Genomic DNA, 19,947 nt, shown 5'->3' on the forward strand with positions numbered 1-19,947 from the left:
ACTTATTCTGTTATTATAACTGCAGTAACACTAGAAGTATCTCAGTGGTGTACACATCATTTCAATACAATGTTTTAATTAGGCCAGTTAGTCACTGAGACACAAATCTTTTTTTAAAGCGTTCAAAATTTTAAGTTAGACTTTCCTTGCAAATGCAGTGACACTGCATTAAAACTACTCCTCACATTATAAACTAAAGATGAGAAACCGAACGTGCCAGCAATGCAGTGAAGAATCTAAAAAGTAAAAATAACTTCTTTTATGTCTAACTGGGTTGCAGAATTTTTGATCATGTTTATCTCCAAATATGTCACTCATATAATGTTTAATGTTTATGGCTGACCTATTTTCTCAAGTTGAGGTTTGGGGTCATGTTAAGTCTTTATCTACTCCAATTAATGCATTACAGTTAAGAGGGAAAGATCCCATGCCTCCTCTTGAACTACCATGCTCTCACGTATGCCTGCCTGTGCGTGCACACACACTCACTCACTCACACTCTAATCAGGCTCGCAAGTGCCCAGCTCCATCTGATAAGACTTACTCTCTGATATTTTTTAAGCTCTGACTCATGATCTCTAGCTGACTGCAGGCAAGGACAGCAGAGATCCTTGGTGTGCAATCCTCTGCCCTTCACTTCATGCAATCCACTACTCTTCTCTTGCAATTTCCCCAGTACACATGTCAGATGACCAGAGGTCAGGGACATATTTGCACAATTTCCTCTGATGTGATGTTCACATGGTGAAGACTTCATGTGTGATAGTTTGGCTATTTTTTTTTTATTACAGTATCAACAACCAACTCGTTTTTCACTGAACACCCCAAAGAGAAAAATTCAAGTTCTACCATGTGGAAAGTCCCGTTCAGACAACACATCAAATGGTGTTAGTCAGAGGTGACGGTGGCAGAAGTTCTCTGTTGTAATGTGGACCTCTTTTGCTAATTTGCAGCTAATTATTATTTTTTTAATTCTTGGATTTGGCTAGAGTAGCTTCGCATAACTCAGTTTTTTTTAAACCTCATGCTGAGCCATGTTGCAGCCTCTCAATTCATCTGCTGTCTGAAACAAGCCATTTTGGCTCCTTTGCTTTCAAGGCCAGCCTCTCTTTGACCTAACTTACTTCTGATAGGATGCCGCTTATAAACAGGAAGTTTGAACAGCAGTTGGGTGTGGCTTCCATACTCACAGCAGACCTGTGTGCCTGGAGTACCTTATTAGAGACAATCACTCTTATGAAAATCATATAGAGTCATTAATAGAGAAAAAAAAAGTGAAGCCTGAGCTTTAGGCTCACGTGGATTGCTTCAATTTTATCTGACACTTGGCCGTGTTTAAGTGAATATTATCAACTTTAAGACTATAACAGAAAAAAATGAAAACATAATTGGTCCACTTTCATAGCTCCCCATTATAATGTGCGTTCTAAAAAAAAAAAAAGAGGCAGTATGACTAAAACAAAAACTCATGACTAAGCCAAAGCTAATTTCTTTAGCTATTTTCACATTTTCTGATCCAGCTTTACTTTATTTAAACAGTTATTTTAAATCAAGTTCAGGAAACCCTGTTCTGCAAATGCACACAATATTTTTCACAGCTAATATTTTAAAAGGTGTCGGCAATAAGGTGTTAGCAAGAACATTTACAGTGGCACTGTTCTGTTAAAGTGTCCAGTAAACTGTAACAGTGAGCAAGCACGAACCATAGCAAGGGAAACAGCTAATATAATCCAGCCAGCTGGTGTTTCTCTTGCAGTAGTGTGATAAAATGCAAAAGAAAATATCCAAAAGCCAAAAGTTTAGAAGTTATGTATAAGTTAGTTGTTTAAGTGCTGCGGACTTAAAATACAACTTGCAGCAAAGCACCATGCTTATCTTTATGTTTGTCATGTTTCAGTTCTGTGAGTGCAAGTTTTAAAGATGCTTAAATTAACATAAATCAACAACTTTGCAATTAAAACTTAGCATTTTTAAGTTTCCTCTTGCAGGGTCAGAAATTGTCTGGGATCCCACACAAAGAAATGAAGTGGATGGCAGAAAAGCTTCAGGAAAAGAGAACGTGTCAGGTTTTGTTCCAGGTTGTCATTCAAGTTAAAGAGACACAACATCGCCTCTTTCTACATACACACGTCAACACATAACCATCTCCCAACCCTCAGAGTATGATAAGAACTTGGTTATTACACCCTTCGTTCCCGTTTCTCATTTCCTCTTGTTGACAAACACCCAGTCCAAAACATATGTCCATCCTGCTTGATGAGCACTATTTCACATGACATTTTTCCCCCAAATCTCTTACAGCACTTCCCACCTAACGTACACCTCCCCCTCTTTCTCCATCTCATCTCGTTTCTCCTATCTGAACCATTTCTCTCCATCTACCAGCCTCATTCTCCACTTTGCTAATCTTCACACCACCTCCAGCTAAATGAATCACCCTTTCAATTTCTTGTTCCCATTTCTCCATCCCAGGTTGCTCCATTCCCATCTTCCATCATTCCCCCAACATGTCCATTGACTCCATCTGATTCTGCCTGTCTTTTACACCTTAATCCCTTCCTTTTCCTTCATGCCTCCCTCCCTACGTGGCTAGCAGAATGACTGGTAGGAGAGCATATAATTTGTCAGAGGAGGTGCTGTCAGTTGACTGCTCTCCAGGCTAAGAGCTGCTCTCCTCGCCCCTGGGTTCACGGAGTCACTGCTCTGTTCCGCTCTGGGATTATGCAGATCTTAATTCCCTTCCGCTCACACCTGAGGGTGGCAGGGCATGAAATAAGAAAAGTGTTCACTGCAAATAAAACTTTTTGCCACCAAGAGGAGGGAGAGAGGTTGAGGGAGGACGAGAGGAAGGTGACATGGAAAGAAGAAGACAGAGGAGCTTGGTTATTGTTAGATGGACTGAGTGAAAGAATGATGGCGTGGAAATAAAACGTGTTCTAGAACCCACAATGAATGATATTTCCTGCAGTAGTGAATAAACTAAGCACAGAAACAATATACTCCACTCCCAGCTCCCATTTTCAAACATGCATCCAAATGTTCAGTATGCAGCAGCTTTATTAGTTTTTATAACCCCAGCAAGCTTTGTAATCACTGGCTCCCGTTAAACTGTTCAGCACCACGACCACGATTATCCTACACTGGAGTATTAATGTAGCGATTTAAACGACCCACAAAAGCCATCACTCAACCTTTCAATGCAACCGGGAATTCCACAGGTAGTCTGACACCTCTGGGCAAACAGGGTTTAGTGACTCCGTGGTTTCTTCATAGTTAGCGGCATCTTTTTGTTCTGTGCGTAAACAGCAGGTCTAGTTTTTTTTTATTAAATGAATGAATTAATTGACTGGTTTCTTGCTCGTATGTACCAGTCTTCCATTCCCCCTTCCAACCAGCATTTAAAACGTTTAGATGTTAATTTCTAATAAAGTCTTTTAAATAAGTAAACAAATGACAGATGTCTTACAGCCAGTAGCGTCGATTAAAATGGTTTAAATAAAAAAAAAAAGTTTATGCGAAGCAGTTCATGAGAGAGAAAATAACTCGCACAAACACAGAGAAAAGCAGATTGCTCCCTCACCTGATAAAGACTCCTTGGAAAAAGCAGAAAGACAAGACATACAGTATCCGAATGACCTGTGGGAGCATCCTCTGGCTCGAAATCTAGCCCCACTCCCGATGAATAACTTGCAAGGTTAATTGTGGGAATCAGCAAATCCACTGAAGAATCGTGAGACCGGTGTGGAGGGAAAAGGCATCGTCTCTCTCAGTGATCCAGGCTGGTCTTTGGGTAAACTTCTCCCCCCTCCCACCAAGTCCAAGGGGGGGTGAACACATGCAAACAGCGGGCGCTGTGCTTCAGGCGGCTGGACGGCACTGGTCAGACTGTCAGTGCGCTGGTGCATGTGTTCAAGGGGAGTGTCGGTTTACGCGTGGGTCTCTTTTTTCCTCTCTCCTTTTCCTTAACAATGTGGTTTCGTCTCCTTTTCACTGTATTTCCCTCCCTCGCTCCAAAACATTTGAAAGGAGTGAAGATTTAAAGGAACAGTAGCTTTTGTTTTGACGGCTGCCTCTGGTGTAATTATCCTTAATTAGAATGAAGGGAGTGAGGCCTCCGATGATGACCTAATTAGACGCTAGCTGATGACCAGTTTGGACTAAAACACTCAAAAACGTGTAAGTAAAATGTGAAAGTTCATTTTTAAATTGTTATTATTTAAGATTTCTAGCGCAATAAAATAGCTTTCTTCGAGTATTATCCACAGCGCCACAAGCTGTTTTATGCCATTCACCATTTTGTTTTCCTGCAAGTATCAGCAGGTAATTTCCAGCAACAGTCCCCTGATAGCGATCACCTTTGACCATCACAGCCAGCAGCTTTCTATGCACAAATCTAATTAGGTGCCGTGGTTTAATTACACTTACAACATCTAGTTATCATTGGTAAACTATTGCTGTCAAGGGAGCGTGACCTGTAAATCCTTAGCCGACCAATCAGCATGCAGAATGTTAGCACTTCTGGACAAAGCTGGTTTCTAATCACTAATTTAGAAAAAAAAAAAAACCAACTAAATTACATAAGTCTTTATTTATTTCAGTTCAAACAAAAAAAAAATCTGGGCTGTTATTTTAAAAAAGTATTATTATTATTATTATTATTATTATTATTATTATTATTATTATTATTATTATTATTATACCCAGGAGATGCATACCCACAGATAAACCTGCTAATTACTACTAGCAGACTAAAATGTCACTCACATGAAATGGATCAAAAAGCTTCTTTAAGGGTTTGTACCACATGGACAAATGAAAAGGTAAATTTGAAAGAAGAAAAAGAACAAAACAGCCATTTATAGTTGTTGCTTTTTGAGTAAATGATTCTTTGAAAACAAAGCCACATTTTGTACAAAGCTGTGGAATGGGCATTTTAACACGGGGGTCTACAGGTAGTGACTCGCTTTTGGACCCATTTATAAAGTAGCCATTGGAGGAGCGGCAGTTTTTGGCACTTCAGTATTAGCTTCATTTTTAAGCCCTGGAAGCTGCAGTGTGGGCAAAGCAAATGTTGTTCACCAGTTTTTTTTTAAGGAGCTTCATTGAACCAAAATACAATATTGTTATCAACCAAATGACCGAGGTAAACCTGCCACCACCTTTGCGCCCTTTAATCCTGGCAATATTGTAACAAGAGTGATTTTCCACATGGAAACATCACCAAAGTGGAGCTTTTGCAGGGATGTTGCTGTGGTTAGCAAGTGCCCTATCTTCTTTGGAAAAAGATCAATATATTTGTGGCTTGAACTAGATGGAACCCTGTCTACTACGGTAGACAGTGTTACTGCATCAGGTCATTGAATGCATCCCCATGTACTGGCAAAAGAAAGAAAGCAGAGCCAGTCTCAGTGTCCATTAGCGCCTCTGAATATTAGAAATCACAGGGCAGCAGCACAGTTGTCTGTTTTATTGTCAGTCATCTTTCCCGGTTGATTCCACTCAGCAGCTCTAATATGTTCTAAGCAGGCAGAACCATTACTTGTCTTTATATGTGAAAATACAGCAGATTAACCTTCGCCATATCCAATTACTTGGTCCCATTTCAATGAACAACTGTATTAAAGATGCGCTAGGTTTCTCTTTCTTAAAAAGGAGTGAAAAATCACAAGCCTCTTTAGCTTCACATTCCAGTGGGCTTATGAATTTACATCGGCTCATTCAAATTCTGTTTTTGAGTTTGGCTTTGGTTTTTTCTATGAGCGAGCGGGTCACACATTCAGAACTTTAAAAGAAGTCAAAAGATATAACAGGCAAGCCCACGTAAAGTCTGAGAAAAATAAAAACAAGAAAACAAAGGGATTATCCAGAAGGTGGTCTAAAAGGAAAGCGGCGATTAAACCCTGCTGCAGACGCTGAAACACACAGCTGTAGAAACAACAGCCAAGGCGTCATTCTTGTAACAGTGCTTTCACCTACCTGAAGCGTGCATTTGTATTTAGTACATTATTATGTAAAGGCTCTGTAGATGAGACTTTACCATCAACATCTGATAAGCTTAACATTTTTCTGGCCCAGTTGGACCCTAGCAGACTTATGGGTATGTAACAAATTGCAGAGACAAGGAATTACGCAGGAAGGACTCGGAAAATGACATATAAACTAATAAAATAACATGGGTCACACCACTATCAAAACAAGTGGAGCTGACTGGAAAAGAGGCACAAGAGGAAAGAATTCGAGAAGAGCGTGTGGGCACAAAAACAAAGGAAGGGAAAGAAGGCTGAAGTTAAAGAGGTCAGAGATGTGAAGGCAGAAGTTGCTTTGGATATTTAGTGTCTTTGTACAAGACACTGGCTGATATGGTAACATCTAAAAGTCGTTTAATAGAAGCTCTTTTGGCCTTTCCAGCAAAGAGGGAAAGGGTGGCTGTATAAAAAAAAAAAAAAGTCTAGTAAAACAACATAAAAGAGACAGATCAGAGAATAGTAGTTAAAGTGGGGGGTTCTTGGGAAATTAAGAAAAATGGTAAAGTTTAAAGAGGAAGGTAGATTTGTTGTCAAGTTTAAAGATAAAAGTGACAAGGCCTTAAACCTCCCTCTAGCTGAAAGATCAAAGGGGAAATGTAGTGAATGTGGAAATGATGCTAAATGCTAACATTCCTGTCTTCTGCAAATCCAGAGCCCAGGGGTTGAAGTAAAAGTTAACATCTACTGTGTTTAGTAGATGATATACATTAGCTGTAACAGAACAGAAGCTGTTACTGTGAAGAATTTAAATTCTCAAAAACTGAGGCAGCCATTCAGGAACTGAGACACTATAATTTTAACTAAGCATAAATACACGCAGGATGAAGCAAGAGCTGTGGAAATGCAAAAACCGTGAACAGAAGGAAAAATGCCCCAACCAGATTCTTTGAGTAAAGTTACAGGACACAATTAGCCCTTCATTTACGGGAGAACTGTTTCCTCCTGAATTCAGAGAGAACTGAGGTTATCATATTTGACCCCAAAAATCTCAGAAACATGGTGTTTAATCTGATGCTTAGCTTGGATGGCTTTACCTTGGCTTCCAGCGAGATTCCTGTGAGGAATCTTGGAGACCTTTTTGAACAGGATATTTCCTTCGGTGTAGACATTAAACAAATATTTAAGACTGCTGAAATGCTAGTTAATGCATTTATTACTTCTTGGCTGGACTATAGCAGTTCCTTAATATCAAGCTGTTCTAAAAGTTCCACAAACCCCCCCAGGTAACTCCAAAGACTGCTGTGAAAGTATTGACAGGGGCTAGAAAGGGAGGTTTTATTTCCTTTCTACATCCCTGCTTCTCTTCATTGACTCTGCCGAATCTCCAACTGAAAATCCTCCTCCTCACATACAAATACTTGAGTAATCAGGCCCCATCATATCTTAAAGACCCCGTGGTACCACATTATCCAAACAGAGTTCTTTGCTCTCAGACTGCAGGCTTGCTAAAGTAGAATGGGAGGCAGAGACTTCAGCCATCATGCCCCTCTCATGTGGAACCAGCTTTCATTTTGGGTTTAGGAGACAAACAGCCTTTCTAGTGTTAAGATTAAACTCAAAACTTTTCTTTTCGATAAAGCTTATAGTTAGATCTGGATCGGGGTGAGCCTGAACCATCACCTAAAAAGGCTGCAAGGGGGACTTCCTGTGGTGTACTTAGGGTGAGTGGAGAAGAAATGCCATTTCACTCTTCAGGTGTTTATATACCACTACTACATGTCATTCGACTTTGTCTTCTCTCTCTCTTAGCTTTTTTTGTCCTTGTCCCCCTCTGATGTTGCTTTTCTTTAACCTCTTTCCCCTAATGCCAGACTTCAGCCTGTTCCTGAGCTTTGTTCAGCTGAAGATTTCTTCCTGTTAAAACTGAGTTTTTCCTTTCCACCACTGCTAAACACTTGCTCACAAGGGATCGTGTGATTGTTGGCCATTTTCTATTTAATATAGTAGGGTCCTTAAATTAAATAGATGTGTTATTGGCACTAGAGGCCAAACCACAAGATCACACATCAGTTGTGGTAGATGATGCAAGAGGGAGTTTTAGAAAATAAACACTGGCCCAGAGAAGCTGCGATATTGCATTACATGAAGTATGAGAGAGAAGCAAGAGACAGGAGTATAAATCATGATTATAGAATTAGATTAACATTTTTAAACTGAATGCAATGAGTTTGAAAACAGGCAGCAATTTAACCCTTTGAAGCCACGTTTAACATATTAGATAAATGAGTTTTTGTGGGTTTGTGAGACATTTTTAAGGAATAAATTACAATAAAGCCCTATGTTTCAAATATGATACAACTTTAAACTCATATATGCAAATATATGAGTTAATATTTAATGTTAATATTTAATGTTAATACTTAATGTATGTGTGTGGGGGGGATGTTGTAAGAGATTTCACAAAACACAAAAAGTTGTACTTTTGGTAATTATTTAGTGGTTCAGGCTTTAAAGCGACAATTAAGAGGTGTATTTAAAGATTAGCCAGGTATTTTGCCTTCAAACAAACCTAATTAAGCCACATTTAGACACTGTGATTCATGTAAATGAACTTATCACATGTGAGATGGGCTATAAAATTAAAATTCTTGGGAGTGCACGTGGATGGTAAATGGACCATCCACATGCAGATCCGCTTTGTATTGCGAGCCTCATTAACCTTTAACACAAATATTCGTGCAATTTTTTTGTTGTTTGGTTGTTTTTTTTCTATTCCTAAGAACATTGTCTAACATTTTCACACACCCTCACACGGTTGCATCACGGGCAACTTCTACATGCAGACTGGAGTAGTGCCACTTTTCACAGAAGTGATTATGGCTGTTTATGTTAAGGTACAGCATCCAATAGAAAAGGGTGCAGGCATGGTGTGAGTTATAGACCTGGAGAGGAAACAAAACAATCATCATTGTGGTGGATATAACAGACTTGGAAGCATTTTCTGGCCACTGGTAAAGCAAACAACACAATATGGATTCTAAAGCCAACACGATGAAGAAAAACTCATCCAAAAGAAAGAAGTCCACTGATGCTGATGAACCACCGAAATAGTGGTTACTAAAGAACATAGATGATATAGAATCAGTCCTATCTAGTAAAATCTGTTTCTCCCATAGATTTAGATTCAAGATTATTTACTTTCAACTCTCTGACTTTGCACCAGCTACATGTTTGCACAGAAATCACAGAAAAGGCAAAGACTAAATAGCACCCAGCTTTCAAGATATTACCTGAACAAATTGAAATGGTGAAAAATAAACTGATGAAAGAAACAATGCTGTACTTAACAGCACATAGAATAGACGGCAGATTGATTTTTGCCAGTAAAACCAAAAACAGAGAAAATACTTAATGAAGGCACTGCGGTTCCTCAAACCACCTTCAAGAATATCACATTCCTTCAAGTCAAACGTTTTGTCATCAAATCCCACAAATCACCAAAATCTTCTGCAATACAAATAAAAGACAGGGCATGTGCTGTAGTTCTTGGATAACAATGTGGGGCCATGACACAGGCCAATAAGCTACTGGCTGCTCAGAGAGATTTTCATGATTTGATTATGATTCAATTTTTATTTTGATGTTGTAAAATGAAAAGGCACAACCCTAAAAAGAGAAAATACACAGCTGATAAGCTACCTAAGTGACATCTGAGGCGAATGCTGTCAGCGTCTTATCTTTGCTGTTATTCTTTAACCTCTTGTGCTGCCCTCATCTGAGCTTTGTAGATTATTAGGAGGCACAGTAGTGAAAGGTCAGATTGCAGCTGTGGCAGTCACTCTGACTTTTTTCCCTTTCACCCATACAACCAAAGGCGACGTTTTCTTTAACCAGCTTTATCCTGATATAACTGTGAAGCATGTGTGGTAACATGCCAAACTTGACCTCTAACACAGCAACCTAATAAGTTGGTCTCAGAGACTGGGGCTAATATTTCCCCTTGTCTTTAGCAGAAACCTCCTAAGAAATCAATATTTACGTTAGCAACACATTTATGCAGGTGAGTAAAGATTGTACTGAAATTCTATGCAATTCTCCGAAGCCCTGTTGCTGCAAGGATTTGTGCCAATTGTGAGTTTCCTGGGAAGTGATTTGTTTCCTCCCTATGCTGTTTCTGCACTCCTTTAGTCGCAGAGAAATGGCTGCACAGCCTGGCACAAAATCCCAATCTCGAGCTCTCCCCCAGAGGGTTGGACCTGTGGCTGGAGTAGTCTGTTTGTGGTCTAACTTCTTCCTTATCCTCTGCTTCAGAGTAAATAACATTCTGCTTGGCTGTTGGTCTGGGTGAATACAAAAAGCTTTGTGCAGCAGTCCGTGCTGTTTATGGCCTAAAGAGGTGATTATCCACATAATGTTTAGGAACTTACACAGAGGCAGGGTTAAGGTGCCATCCTGTCTGGTTTTATTGGCTTTATCTCAGCTGTTCGGATTTGACAGGACTTTGGTAACAACTAAAAGTCTGTCCTCTTTCATCCATGTTCTCTGTATTTATACTTTTCATGATTTCTTGCCGTTGCACAATATTAGATGTAAAATTCTCCTTTCTGTACGCTACTGTGCATTCTGGAGAAAATGCCATATTTAGTAATGTGAGTAGATGAGTAGATAAGTATGTGATAATGAGAAGACAATGTGAATTAAGAACAGATTGCAGAAAAAACACAAAATTCAACAATTGTGTCACACATACTAAGCAGCTTTTCAAAATTCAGAGGGGATTTGAGCAGACTCCTTTGCAATATTTCTTTTGCTTTGTTTGTTTTTCTTTGGGCTGTTTTGCTTTATCTTCTTTTTGGGTTTCTTTTCATTTATTGAGGTCCTACTTTTGGTTTGATACCATCTGTGTTGTTTTCTTCTTATGTCAATGCACAGACCTCTTTGAAATGAGTACTGCGGTCTTGGGTTTTCTTCCCAAAACAGTATTCATAAATAAGTTTCGTACATTATCACCTAACAGAGTTTGTGAGGAAGAAACTTTCTGATCAGGTATTCTAAAAGGTACAAGGATGAACCTATTCAATAACTACCTACCATTCAATGAAGAACGTGCTTGGTCATATCTAACCCCCTCATACATAAATATGGCCCTAAACCCATTTCAGTCTAATCCTTGTGGCATTTGCTGTTTGCTCAGTCGTGTTTTCAGCTTCAGAAACTTGATTGCAAACTTTATGTATAAGTGTTATATTATTTGTATCATTTGATTAAATGTAAGGGACAAATTCTCTCATGGGGACATAAATGTGCAGAAATAGATGCAGATGCATAAAGTAAAACGAATAATTTAGACAGACATGACCATCCGTCTGCATGCATAAAGCATCCGTTCATTTCATACTGCCAGCCACGGTGGGCATGCAGTCCAAAAGAAAGCTGATAGGCTTTGACAGATGGACATGTGCGCCACAATGTGAATGACAAGAGTCAGTCAGAGCCAGTCAGCCAAAATATTGGAAGAATACAACGTCAAAGTCAGTCTAATACAACATCAGCTCTACATTTTATTCATATTAGCTGTAGTCAAAGTCTATTTTATGATTCCCAAGCACGTAGTTCACTCCAGCACCCTAACCCACATTTCAAAAGCAGTTGCCCTTAAAGCGCATTTAAAAGGAGGAGCCGTTTGTTTTGAAATTCCAATTAGCTTGCAGACATATCACAAATCAACCTCAGCTACAGCTTTAGACAGTAACAACGTAAATCTGTTGTATGCTTGTAAGAATGAAGTCTGAAGACATATTTATGTTTAACTTGTGTCTGAGTTAAGCAGCACTGAGCCACTGCAACAGCTGTTCAACATGGTTAAATGAAGATGGTTATGTTTATATTGCTCCACATGTCTGGCAAAGTGAATGACCATGAGGATGAGGCAAACAATAAATATACATTAGGCTACTGGATGAAACTGGAGCCAGCAGACAGATAGCAGTGTTTAGCAAAGACTGCTAGCTAGCAAATCTTAATTTTTTACAGTATAAAGATATGTGATTGGCTGTAGCGCCAACTTCCAATCCTTATTCCAGTCCAGTGGCACCACTGCCCAAACCAACTATTGATTTATTTGCCAATGCAAGTCTTTTAGATGTATTAAATACTTGTGATTGTTCTTCATTTATATCATAGACTTATGTAACGATAATCTAGAACAAACTGTATGAAACAAAATTTGTGCCACTGCAAAACCTTTGGTCATGACTGTGCTGCAATCTTTGAGATACAGGAATATAGTTAAAGTAGAAAAATGTAACGGGCAGTGTCACGTTTGTAATCATATAGCCTTATTGTTTAACCATCCGTCCATTTTCTTCGCTTATTCTGGGTCACCTATTCTAACTGTCACAGGGCAAGAGAGAGGGTACACCCTAGGCAGGTCACCAGTCTGTCACAGGGCTAAGACATAGAGACAGACAATCATTCACTCTCACATTCACACCCATTAAGCTAACTCCATTGTGCTGGAGGAAGCCAGAGTACCTGACGAGAATCCACGCAGGGAGAACATGCATACTGGATCTGAACCAACAACTTTCTTGCTGTGACAGGATGGTGCTAATCACAGCATCGCCATGCCACCCATTATTTAACCAAGTCATGGGTTTTACTTTTTTGTGATGAAAAGAAAGCCTACAAAACACACGGGTCTTGTGTGTTTGGGTTCAACGCTAGCTTGATCTGCTAACCCAGGGAAGCCTACCATTCAAAAACACCTTGTGCATTTTCTTGTAAAGCTGTGTTTAATAGTACTGAATGTCATGACTTGTTACAGTTACTTTCAGAGGCTAATAATAGTCCAAAATATGAAAAAAGGTCTCCAAAATACAAACCATTAAACATTAAAATTTGCATTTAATTTCTGCTTAAGGCTCCTTTAAGTAATACAGGAAGTTTGAGGTTGACCTATACATAATGTCGGATAAATTCAACAGTACTTTCTCTACACTCCCCCAAAGATACATGAATGCGATCATCGTTATTTTCTTGACATCACCAAACAACTGCAAAGAGCTAAAAGGAGGCTGGTCAAAGCTTTAACGAGGGTCTGGTGTGTTTAACGGTGGTATGATTAGCTGAACAGACTAAAATGGAAAGAAAGGGTCCAATTTTGATGACTGGTGTGAATCTGGTTCCACATATTATGGAGGACACTAAGAGAAAGGTCAGTAATGGATGTTTTGGAGGCCAGTTCAAAAACAAAGTGCATCTCCTTTCGGTCTTTTGCATTCCTGTAGTGTCGGTCTTTCATGCTGTAGAGTGTATGAGCTTGTAGTATCTTCCATGTTGGGTAGCACCATTTCAGAATATAGCAAACATTTTGTGCTACACTACACTAATAGCTACACTAATTTTTCAAGTGCAAAGAAACTTGCTAAAACACAGTCTTTATGATGCAAGCATTGAATGAAGTTGGGTGATAGTTTCGACAAGGACTGAACATTGCATTTACTAAAGCACAGTTTTGACTAATAAACTGATGAAGCAACATAGTATAGCTGAGTCTCAGCAATATCAGGAAGTAGGATAGGACCCTTGGTGTCTAAACACTGGTGGTAGTAGAAGTGAAGCAGATGGTGACTCAGATGAGACTCTCTGAGCAACCAGGATGAGGCGGAGATGAAGAAAAGGCAAAGAGTCTGGGAGGAAGAATATTTGAACAACACAAATGTGTGCAAGAAGACTTTTGGAGACTTTCAGATCAGACAGCAGATTTGCTGGAAGATGGAAAGAATGTTTGCAAATTAAGGATTAATTAAGGTGACTAATACAGGATATTGCTGTTCATTAGCATTTTTTAAATTCTAAATAGGACGATAATCATTCTCTAATAATAGCCGAGTGTTTATTGCGATACAAAATGCTGGACTGATATACAGTGAAAACCCCACATTTTTCACAATTGATTTAAAGCTAAAAATAATAAATAAATAAATAGATATAATTATCAAAGTCCTAAAAAAAAAATCCAAGTTTACTGGTTTTGTATTCATATCTCTTAAATTTTCTATAGCATGTAAATATATCCTGAATGTACATGAAAAAAAGACTGATTCTGCCTATAAATTAAACACAGGTGCACTCAGTGTTTGCTGAAGCCAATAATAAACAATATGTTTGTGTTCTTTATCAGATACCCACTCTTATTTTTATTGTACAAACACAAACACTCAAGTCAGGCCCCATTCTCCACCGATCAATGGTAATGATTTTTATACTGAGCAGACTGGAATCGGTTTGCTCTGAGTCGTGTTACAACTGTGATGCAGTACGTTTTAGCTGCTGTGTCTTTTTATGACTCAAGTCACTATGTCAATGAGTTGTGACCATGAAATGCAGCTCAGCCTTTGCTGACGTGAACATGCAGCTGAGCGCAGCTTTAAGGCGCAGCAGCTATAAATAAGGTGCTTTATGCTGTCTTTGTTCTTTGACTTCACCGAGGCAAAATGTACTTCATCGGCTGCGAAATAAATTCTTGAAGAAAACATTTAGATTTCCTTATATTTTAAGACGAGAAGGCTTATAAAGGACGCTTTTGAAGATAACACTTTTAAACGGCCTTTGTGTGACTCATTTCTGTTAGAGTGGAGTTTGAAGGAGTGTTCAATGGCTGTCCTATTTTCCACGTAATGCCTGTGACACTCGCAGGGGTAGAAATGGTGAGAAACAACAATGCTGTGCCCCGCAGCTTCTTTTTATGTTGCTCTTGTGAGTTTGTGATGGAAATGAATAGAATCCAAAGCAATATGGTAATGTGTTAAATTATAATTAGCCAACAGAAGAAGTGAATTAAGTTGTCATTTTTCCCTCACGGACAGAAATCACAGCTTCATTTTCTGCAGTCATCCTTTAGTGACTTGTGTCTTTATCTTTATTTCATTCAGTAGGCTTAAACGATTATTGGAAGTTATGACTCTGTGTTTATCAGTTGCAACATACTTTATACATCATTTGTCTTGTTCAAAATCATAATGATGGGTCAGAGTCACAGACACTAATCTGCCAAGATCGAAGCTGAATCATACCAGCACACATAACATCTTCTCATTGAACATATTAATTTTAGGATTTTGGATTAGAATTAAAGATGATTTACTATTAACAAAATCACACATAGATAAACTCTGTTTTAACTCTCTGTATCACTTAATCCATAAAAAGGTGTGTGTGTGTGTGTGTGTTTTTTTTTTTTTAAATAAAGTCCTTTTATTTCACTTTTTAATAAAGATGAGCCAGGAAAACTAAGTCTCTATTGGAATAAAAAAGCCCTATTTACTTTGAAGAAGATAAAATCACTGTATCGATTTCTCCTCTTTACTAACAATAGAATCTCTTTTTAGGGCAACTACTCAATGTCCATATTGCATGCGAGCATTGTTGCATGACTGACTGAGAAAAATGGGCACATTCCTTTAAACTCAGTTGTTGCATTTGTACGTAACATAGTCTGATTGAGTAGCTTTATTAGGAAGTGGGGAGTGAATAATGGCTCTACTATGTCATAGATACAGAGAGCACTACCAAAGCAATTGCACCTGAAATCGGTTTAATGCCAGTGTTTCCAGTTGAAGTACCAACATCTACCTTTGCAGTGTTTCATGGGGCCAGCTTTACACTGCCCAGAGTACAAAACACCAACATGGGTATGTGAAATTAACATGTGGGTAACCTCTTATTATTTCAGATTCTGTTACAAATGAAGGTACATTTGAGTGCAAGCGCTATGAAAACATTTTCATAATTGATCAGTGACTCTGAGCTGCAATACAAATTAGTTGCAGAATTACTCAGGGTGAAAATAGAGCCAATTAGCACACAGTTGATTGACCCCTTTCTGGTCAGGATCCTTGAATCTTAGCAGGTTCATTTGTCTGCTCTCAATTGTTATTGATGCAACAGGATGAGGAAATGTTTCACCAACGTAATGAGTCTAAGGGGGATTTGAGTCACGTTTCATGAAATAAACAATGCAGAAGCTTTTCTGAGCTGCCAGAGGTACCCAGACGAAAAGGGTAGAAACTGCAGAGTTCAACATGATGTATGATGAAACCAGGAGCAACTGCATCTTATCTTTTTATAATGGAAAAGTTTGGTATTGTACTCTTCCACTTTTGCAGGTAACAGACCTTAAAGGCCACCATACACAGACATCTCCTGGGTTGCATGTTATATAGCTGCTGCTCAAGCTTAAAGGAGAGTTTCATGGGGAAAATGCCATTAACTAATGCTACTGATTTCAGAACAGTCTGAAGAAAGAGCTGGTGATTCACTGTGCTGCATCAGGAATGTGCTCATGTGAAATGGCACTGTATGTACTGGCTCATCACTAAAGGTTGTAACTGTGCTAAAAAAAAAAAAAAAGGTTTTACACTTCAGATGACCAAGTATGTTTCATTTGATAATTTGTGAGGTCACTCCAGATCAGTTTATTACAGAAGAGATTTCACAAGGGATTATTTCATTTTCTACTTCAGACGTTGGACATCCAGAGGTCAAACTACCAAGTCACCATCTGCATTTTATTGCTTTCAAAGTAGAATAGAATAGAATAGAAAAGCCCTTTATTGTACAAAAAAATACAACAAATTTGTGGGTGCTTCACTCAAATACTGTACAAGAAATATAAAAACACAAAACAAGATGCATTAACACAAACGCAGCTCAGTAAAAAGAGCACTTGATCATTTCTATGTTCGTGTATTATAATATATAAACCTCGATACCATTATTTGCCTTACAAAAGCAAATATGCATGTCTGAAGTACAAAAACTAAATTTAACATTTTTTTGTACATTTTAGCTTTTATAAATAATAATTATTTGTCATAGGCAATACCAAATACTTTGCTGAAGAAGGTTAACATGGCAACATTCAACATACATTTCAGAATGATTAGGACTGACTAAGAACAAAATGTATCCACTCTACAAGAATCTTTTAGAAATTCATCTTTTTGCAATAACAAGGTTTCTTCCTGTTAAAAGGGAGTTTTTCCTTCCCACTGTCACCAAAGTGCTGCTCGTAGGGGTCATATGATTGTTGGTTTTTGTTCTGTGTGTATTATTGTAGGGCGGGGGTAGGGAACGTTAGTCCTCGAGAGCCGGTGTCCTGCGGGTTTTAGATCTCACCCTGGGTCCCTACACCTGAATCAAATCATTAGTTCATTATCAGGCCTCTGGAGAACTTCAAGACATGTTGAGGAGCTAATTTAGCCATTTAAATCAGCTGTGTTGGATCAAGGACACCAGCTCTTGAGACCTTGAGTTCCCTACCCCTGTTTGAGGGTCTACCTTACGATATAAAGTGCCTTGAGGTGACTGTTGTTGTGATTTGGCGCTGAGTAAATAAAATTAAATTGGATAGTGAATTCAAGAAGCTCAACATATTTTCAGTATATGCTGGCTTAAGGTTTTCGAGGGACTGTCACAGAAATAGTAAAATCCATTCAGTGGAAATTATAATATTTCCATACTAAAGAAACAACGATGAGCTAATAAGAAACAAATTTCTCTAAAGTCTGTGCTAAATATTCTCAAATTACTTGGCACCCTGACCTTCATCTGTGTTACCTGCGTGTGTCCTCACACTGACAATAGAATAAGCCCACAGCTGGAATACAGCAGGAGATTCAACAGCACTGTACACAACACAGGTGTTCGTTTATAGTCATGACCTTTGGTATTTCAACAGAAGTAAAGAAAAAGCAGAGGAAAGTACACTCTACAGCACTTGAGCTGGGCAATTACTTCTGCACACTTTAACGTCATGATTCAGCAGGAGTGCAGATTGGTACTCTGAAAGTGTACAAATCTCTGTATATTAGTACTTTAGGCTTTTCATCTGTGTTTTATGACTCTAGCAACTCCTACCTAAATGTCATAACAGGTCAATTGCCAATAACTCTCCAAAAATAAAAATGTGTTTGTAGATTTGCTGGTCGAATGCCTCAATGGGAAAATGGTCTCCAGAGTAATATAAAGATTGACAACCTTTGCTTTTGGAGGAAAAGGTGGAAGTGGCAGAGGCAGACATGCTTTCACCCAAGCAAAAAGGGTCTACTTCCTTGTGCAACCAGATTTACTTTTTAGATTTTCCTGAATGCTTTTGTTTACAAACCCGTTTGGTTAAGTTTAAGCACCAACACTTGGTGGTGTTTAAGCAAAGGTCACGAGAAGCTTCTCCACTATTTTCTTATTTATTGGGGAGAGTCCCACCTTATCTAATATCAGGTGGTTTACTGAAAAGTCAACACCAATTCTGAAAGGTTCACGGTTTTACATGGGCTTATTTGTATGACCCCCGAAATTTCCCCAGTGTTTGGTTGCTTTAACACCGTCATCTACCATGATTTAAATGGTCAGTTGTAGCTTCCATATAGTTTTCTAAATTATTATTTCTATTCAATATTTATGTGTATATAAAGTAAAATGCCACATAGTGCATATTTTTAATTTGTTTTTGTTTAACCTCTTTAAGGTCACAAGAAAGTTCTGTAATTTTCTAGACTTGTGCTGCACAAGGTAAAGTCCTGGTGACTGTGTTATTCTTTCAGTTACTCCCTCTCGCTGGTTGTGAATATTTAAGATAGCTTCAGACCAGCAGCCAAGGGCTCACAGTAGAGAGTGAAGCAGAGAGAAACATGCATTTAAAATCTGGGACAAATTTGGGAGGAAGAAGAGACGGAAGGCTGAACAATTTGGGTCGACGGTCATATTTTTGATCTGGCAGTGGGAGGGAAACATGACATGTTCTCAAGAGAGGATAAACTGGTGCAGTAGGTCAGACTAATGTAGATTCTCTAAGTACTGCTGACCAACTGCTGCCTGTAATGCTATTATTTTGCTTCCTTGTTTACTCACCTCTTCACCCTCGTTGCTAGTTGGGGATTTTATGCCAGGTCCAGTCGTATACACAAGGTCAGCCAACAGACCGCACAATGCATGCGAGGGGCAGACAGCAAAAAATAAGACACAAACATGAGGAAATAAAACGCTAAACTGGAAACAACCTAGGCTAAGTGGAATACTTGACAAGCAGAGAACAAAGAAAGTGGAGTATACCCAGATGAGTAATTAGTTGATTCGACACAGGTGAGGCAGAATGCTGATGAGATGCAAAATAAGGTTAGTGATTAAAAACGAGACAGGAAATGACAACTAAAAGCCCCAAACCCTGAGAAAATCAGGGACAAATGGTGTAAAATCTCCTTTTAGATTGAGCCAAAGAGCTTTAAACTAAAAGTGGCAGATGCTGTAATACTTAGAGCGCTGCACATACACATTGGGGGAGACAAAACACGGTGTCTTGAAATAAAAGGTCGATAGGGATCAAAATTGTCTGTTATGACAAGATATTGCAAGTTTTTTTTTATAAAGCATCACATTCGTAGCCCTGCTCCTCTCAGCAGAATAGATTGCCAGTGACAAACAACAGTAATTCACTTTCTCCTGCACTATGAATTGATAAATTCCATCACCTCCATCTTTGCACTGCAGCAGTTTTGACTGCAGCAACTTGAGAATAATGTAGTCAGCTGCTCCTATTTCTTTTCCTTCTCAAACGGTGCTTAAAAGCTGGAGGGGTGTGGATGGTAATTGGTTTGACTGGAGGTTCAGTCAGCTGGAGGAAGGGGGTTTGCCGGTAGTGATAACCGCATCTCTCTCGCAACTCTTCATACATCACTGAGTCAAATTTGAATAATTCATCAGCATGTTGTGGGTTTATTTTGTCAAAGCATCCCCAGACATGATGAAGGGCAGGGTTACAGTGTGGGAGGAGGAGGTGGAAGAAGAGGAAGCAGTAAACTCTTAGGGAATGATCAACAAACTTATTAGTTCTTGTCAAAAACTTGTCTAGCATCCATCATGGCTAATTAGGTTTATGACATGCAAAGGCACAACGTCTTATTTTGAAAATGAATCTGGAGGT

The 19,947-nt window shown here is 38.8% G+C and overlaps 1 protein-coding gene across 3 annotated transcripts in view; it reads right to left on the bottom strand.

Moving 5' to 3' along the window:
- glra4a (glycine receptor, alpha 4a) overlaps window positions 1-19,002 on the bottom strand; it is a 57,757-nt gene extending 38,755 nt beyond the window's left edge. The window contains exon 1 of one of the 3 annotated variants that reach the window (XM_014333830.2): window positions 18,879-19,002. Coding sequence is in view for 2 of the 3 variants with exons in the window: in XM_014333832.2 (XP_014189318.1) it covers window positions 3,581-3,648 (68 nt within the window). In the remaining variant the exon portion in view is untranslated. Of the gene's footprint in view, window positions 1-3,580; window positions 4,448-18,878 lie in introns of those variants that run through there. The other 2 variants (XM_014333832.2, XM_005913120.3) reach the window with 2 other exon arrangements.
- Window positions 19,003-19,947: the final 945 nt, after the last annotated feature.

The sequence above is a fragment of the Haplochromis burtoni genome, unplaced genomic scaffold (genome assembly GCF_018398535.1).
Source record: "Haplochromis burtoni strain Fernald_Lab_line unplaced genomic scaffold, NCSU_Asbu1 Contig_4, whole genome shotgun sequence".
NCBI classification, from domain to species: domain Eukaryota; kingdom Metazoa; phylum Chordata; class Actinopteri; order Cichliformes; family Cichlidae; genus Haplochromis; species Haplochromis burtoni.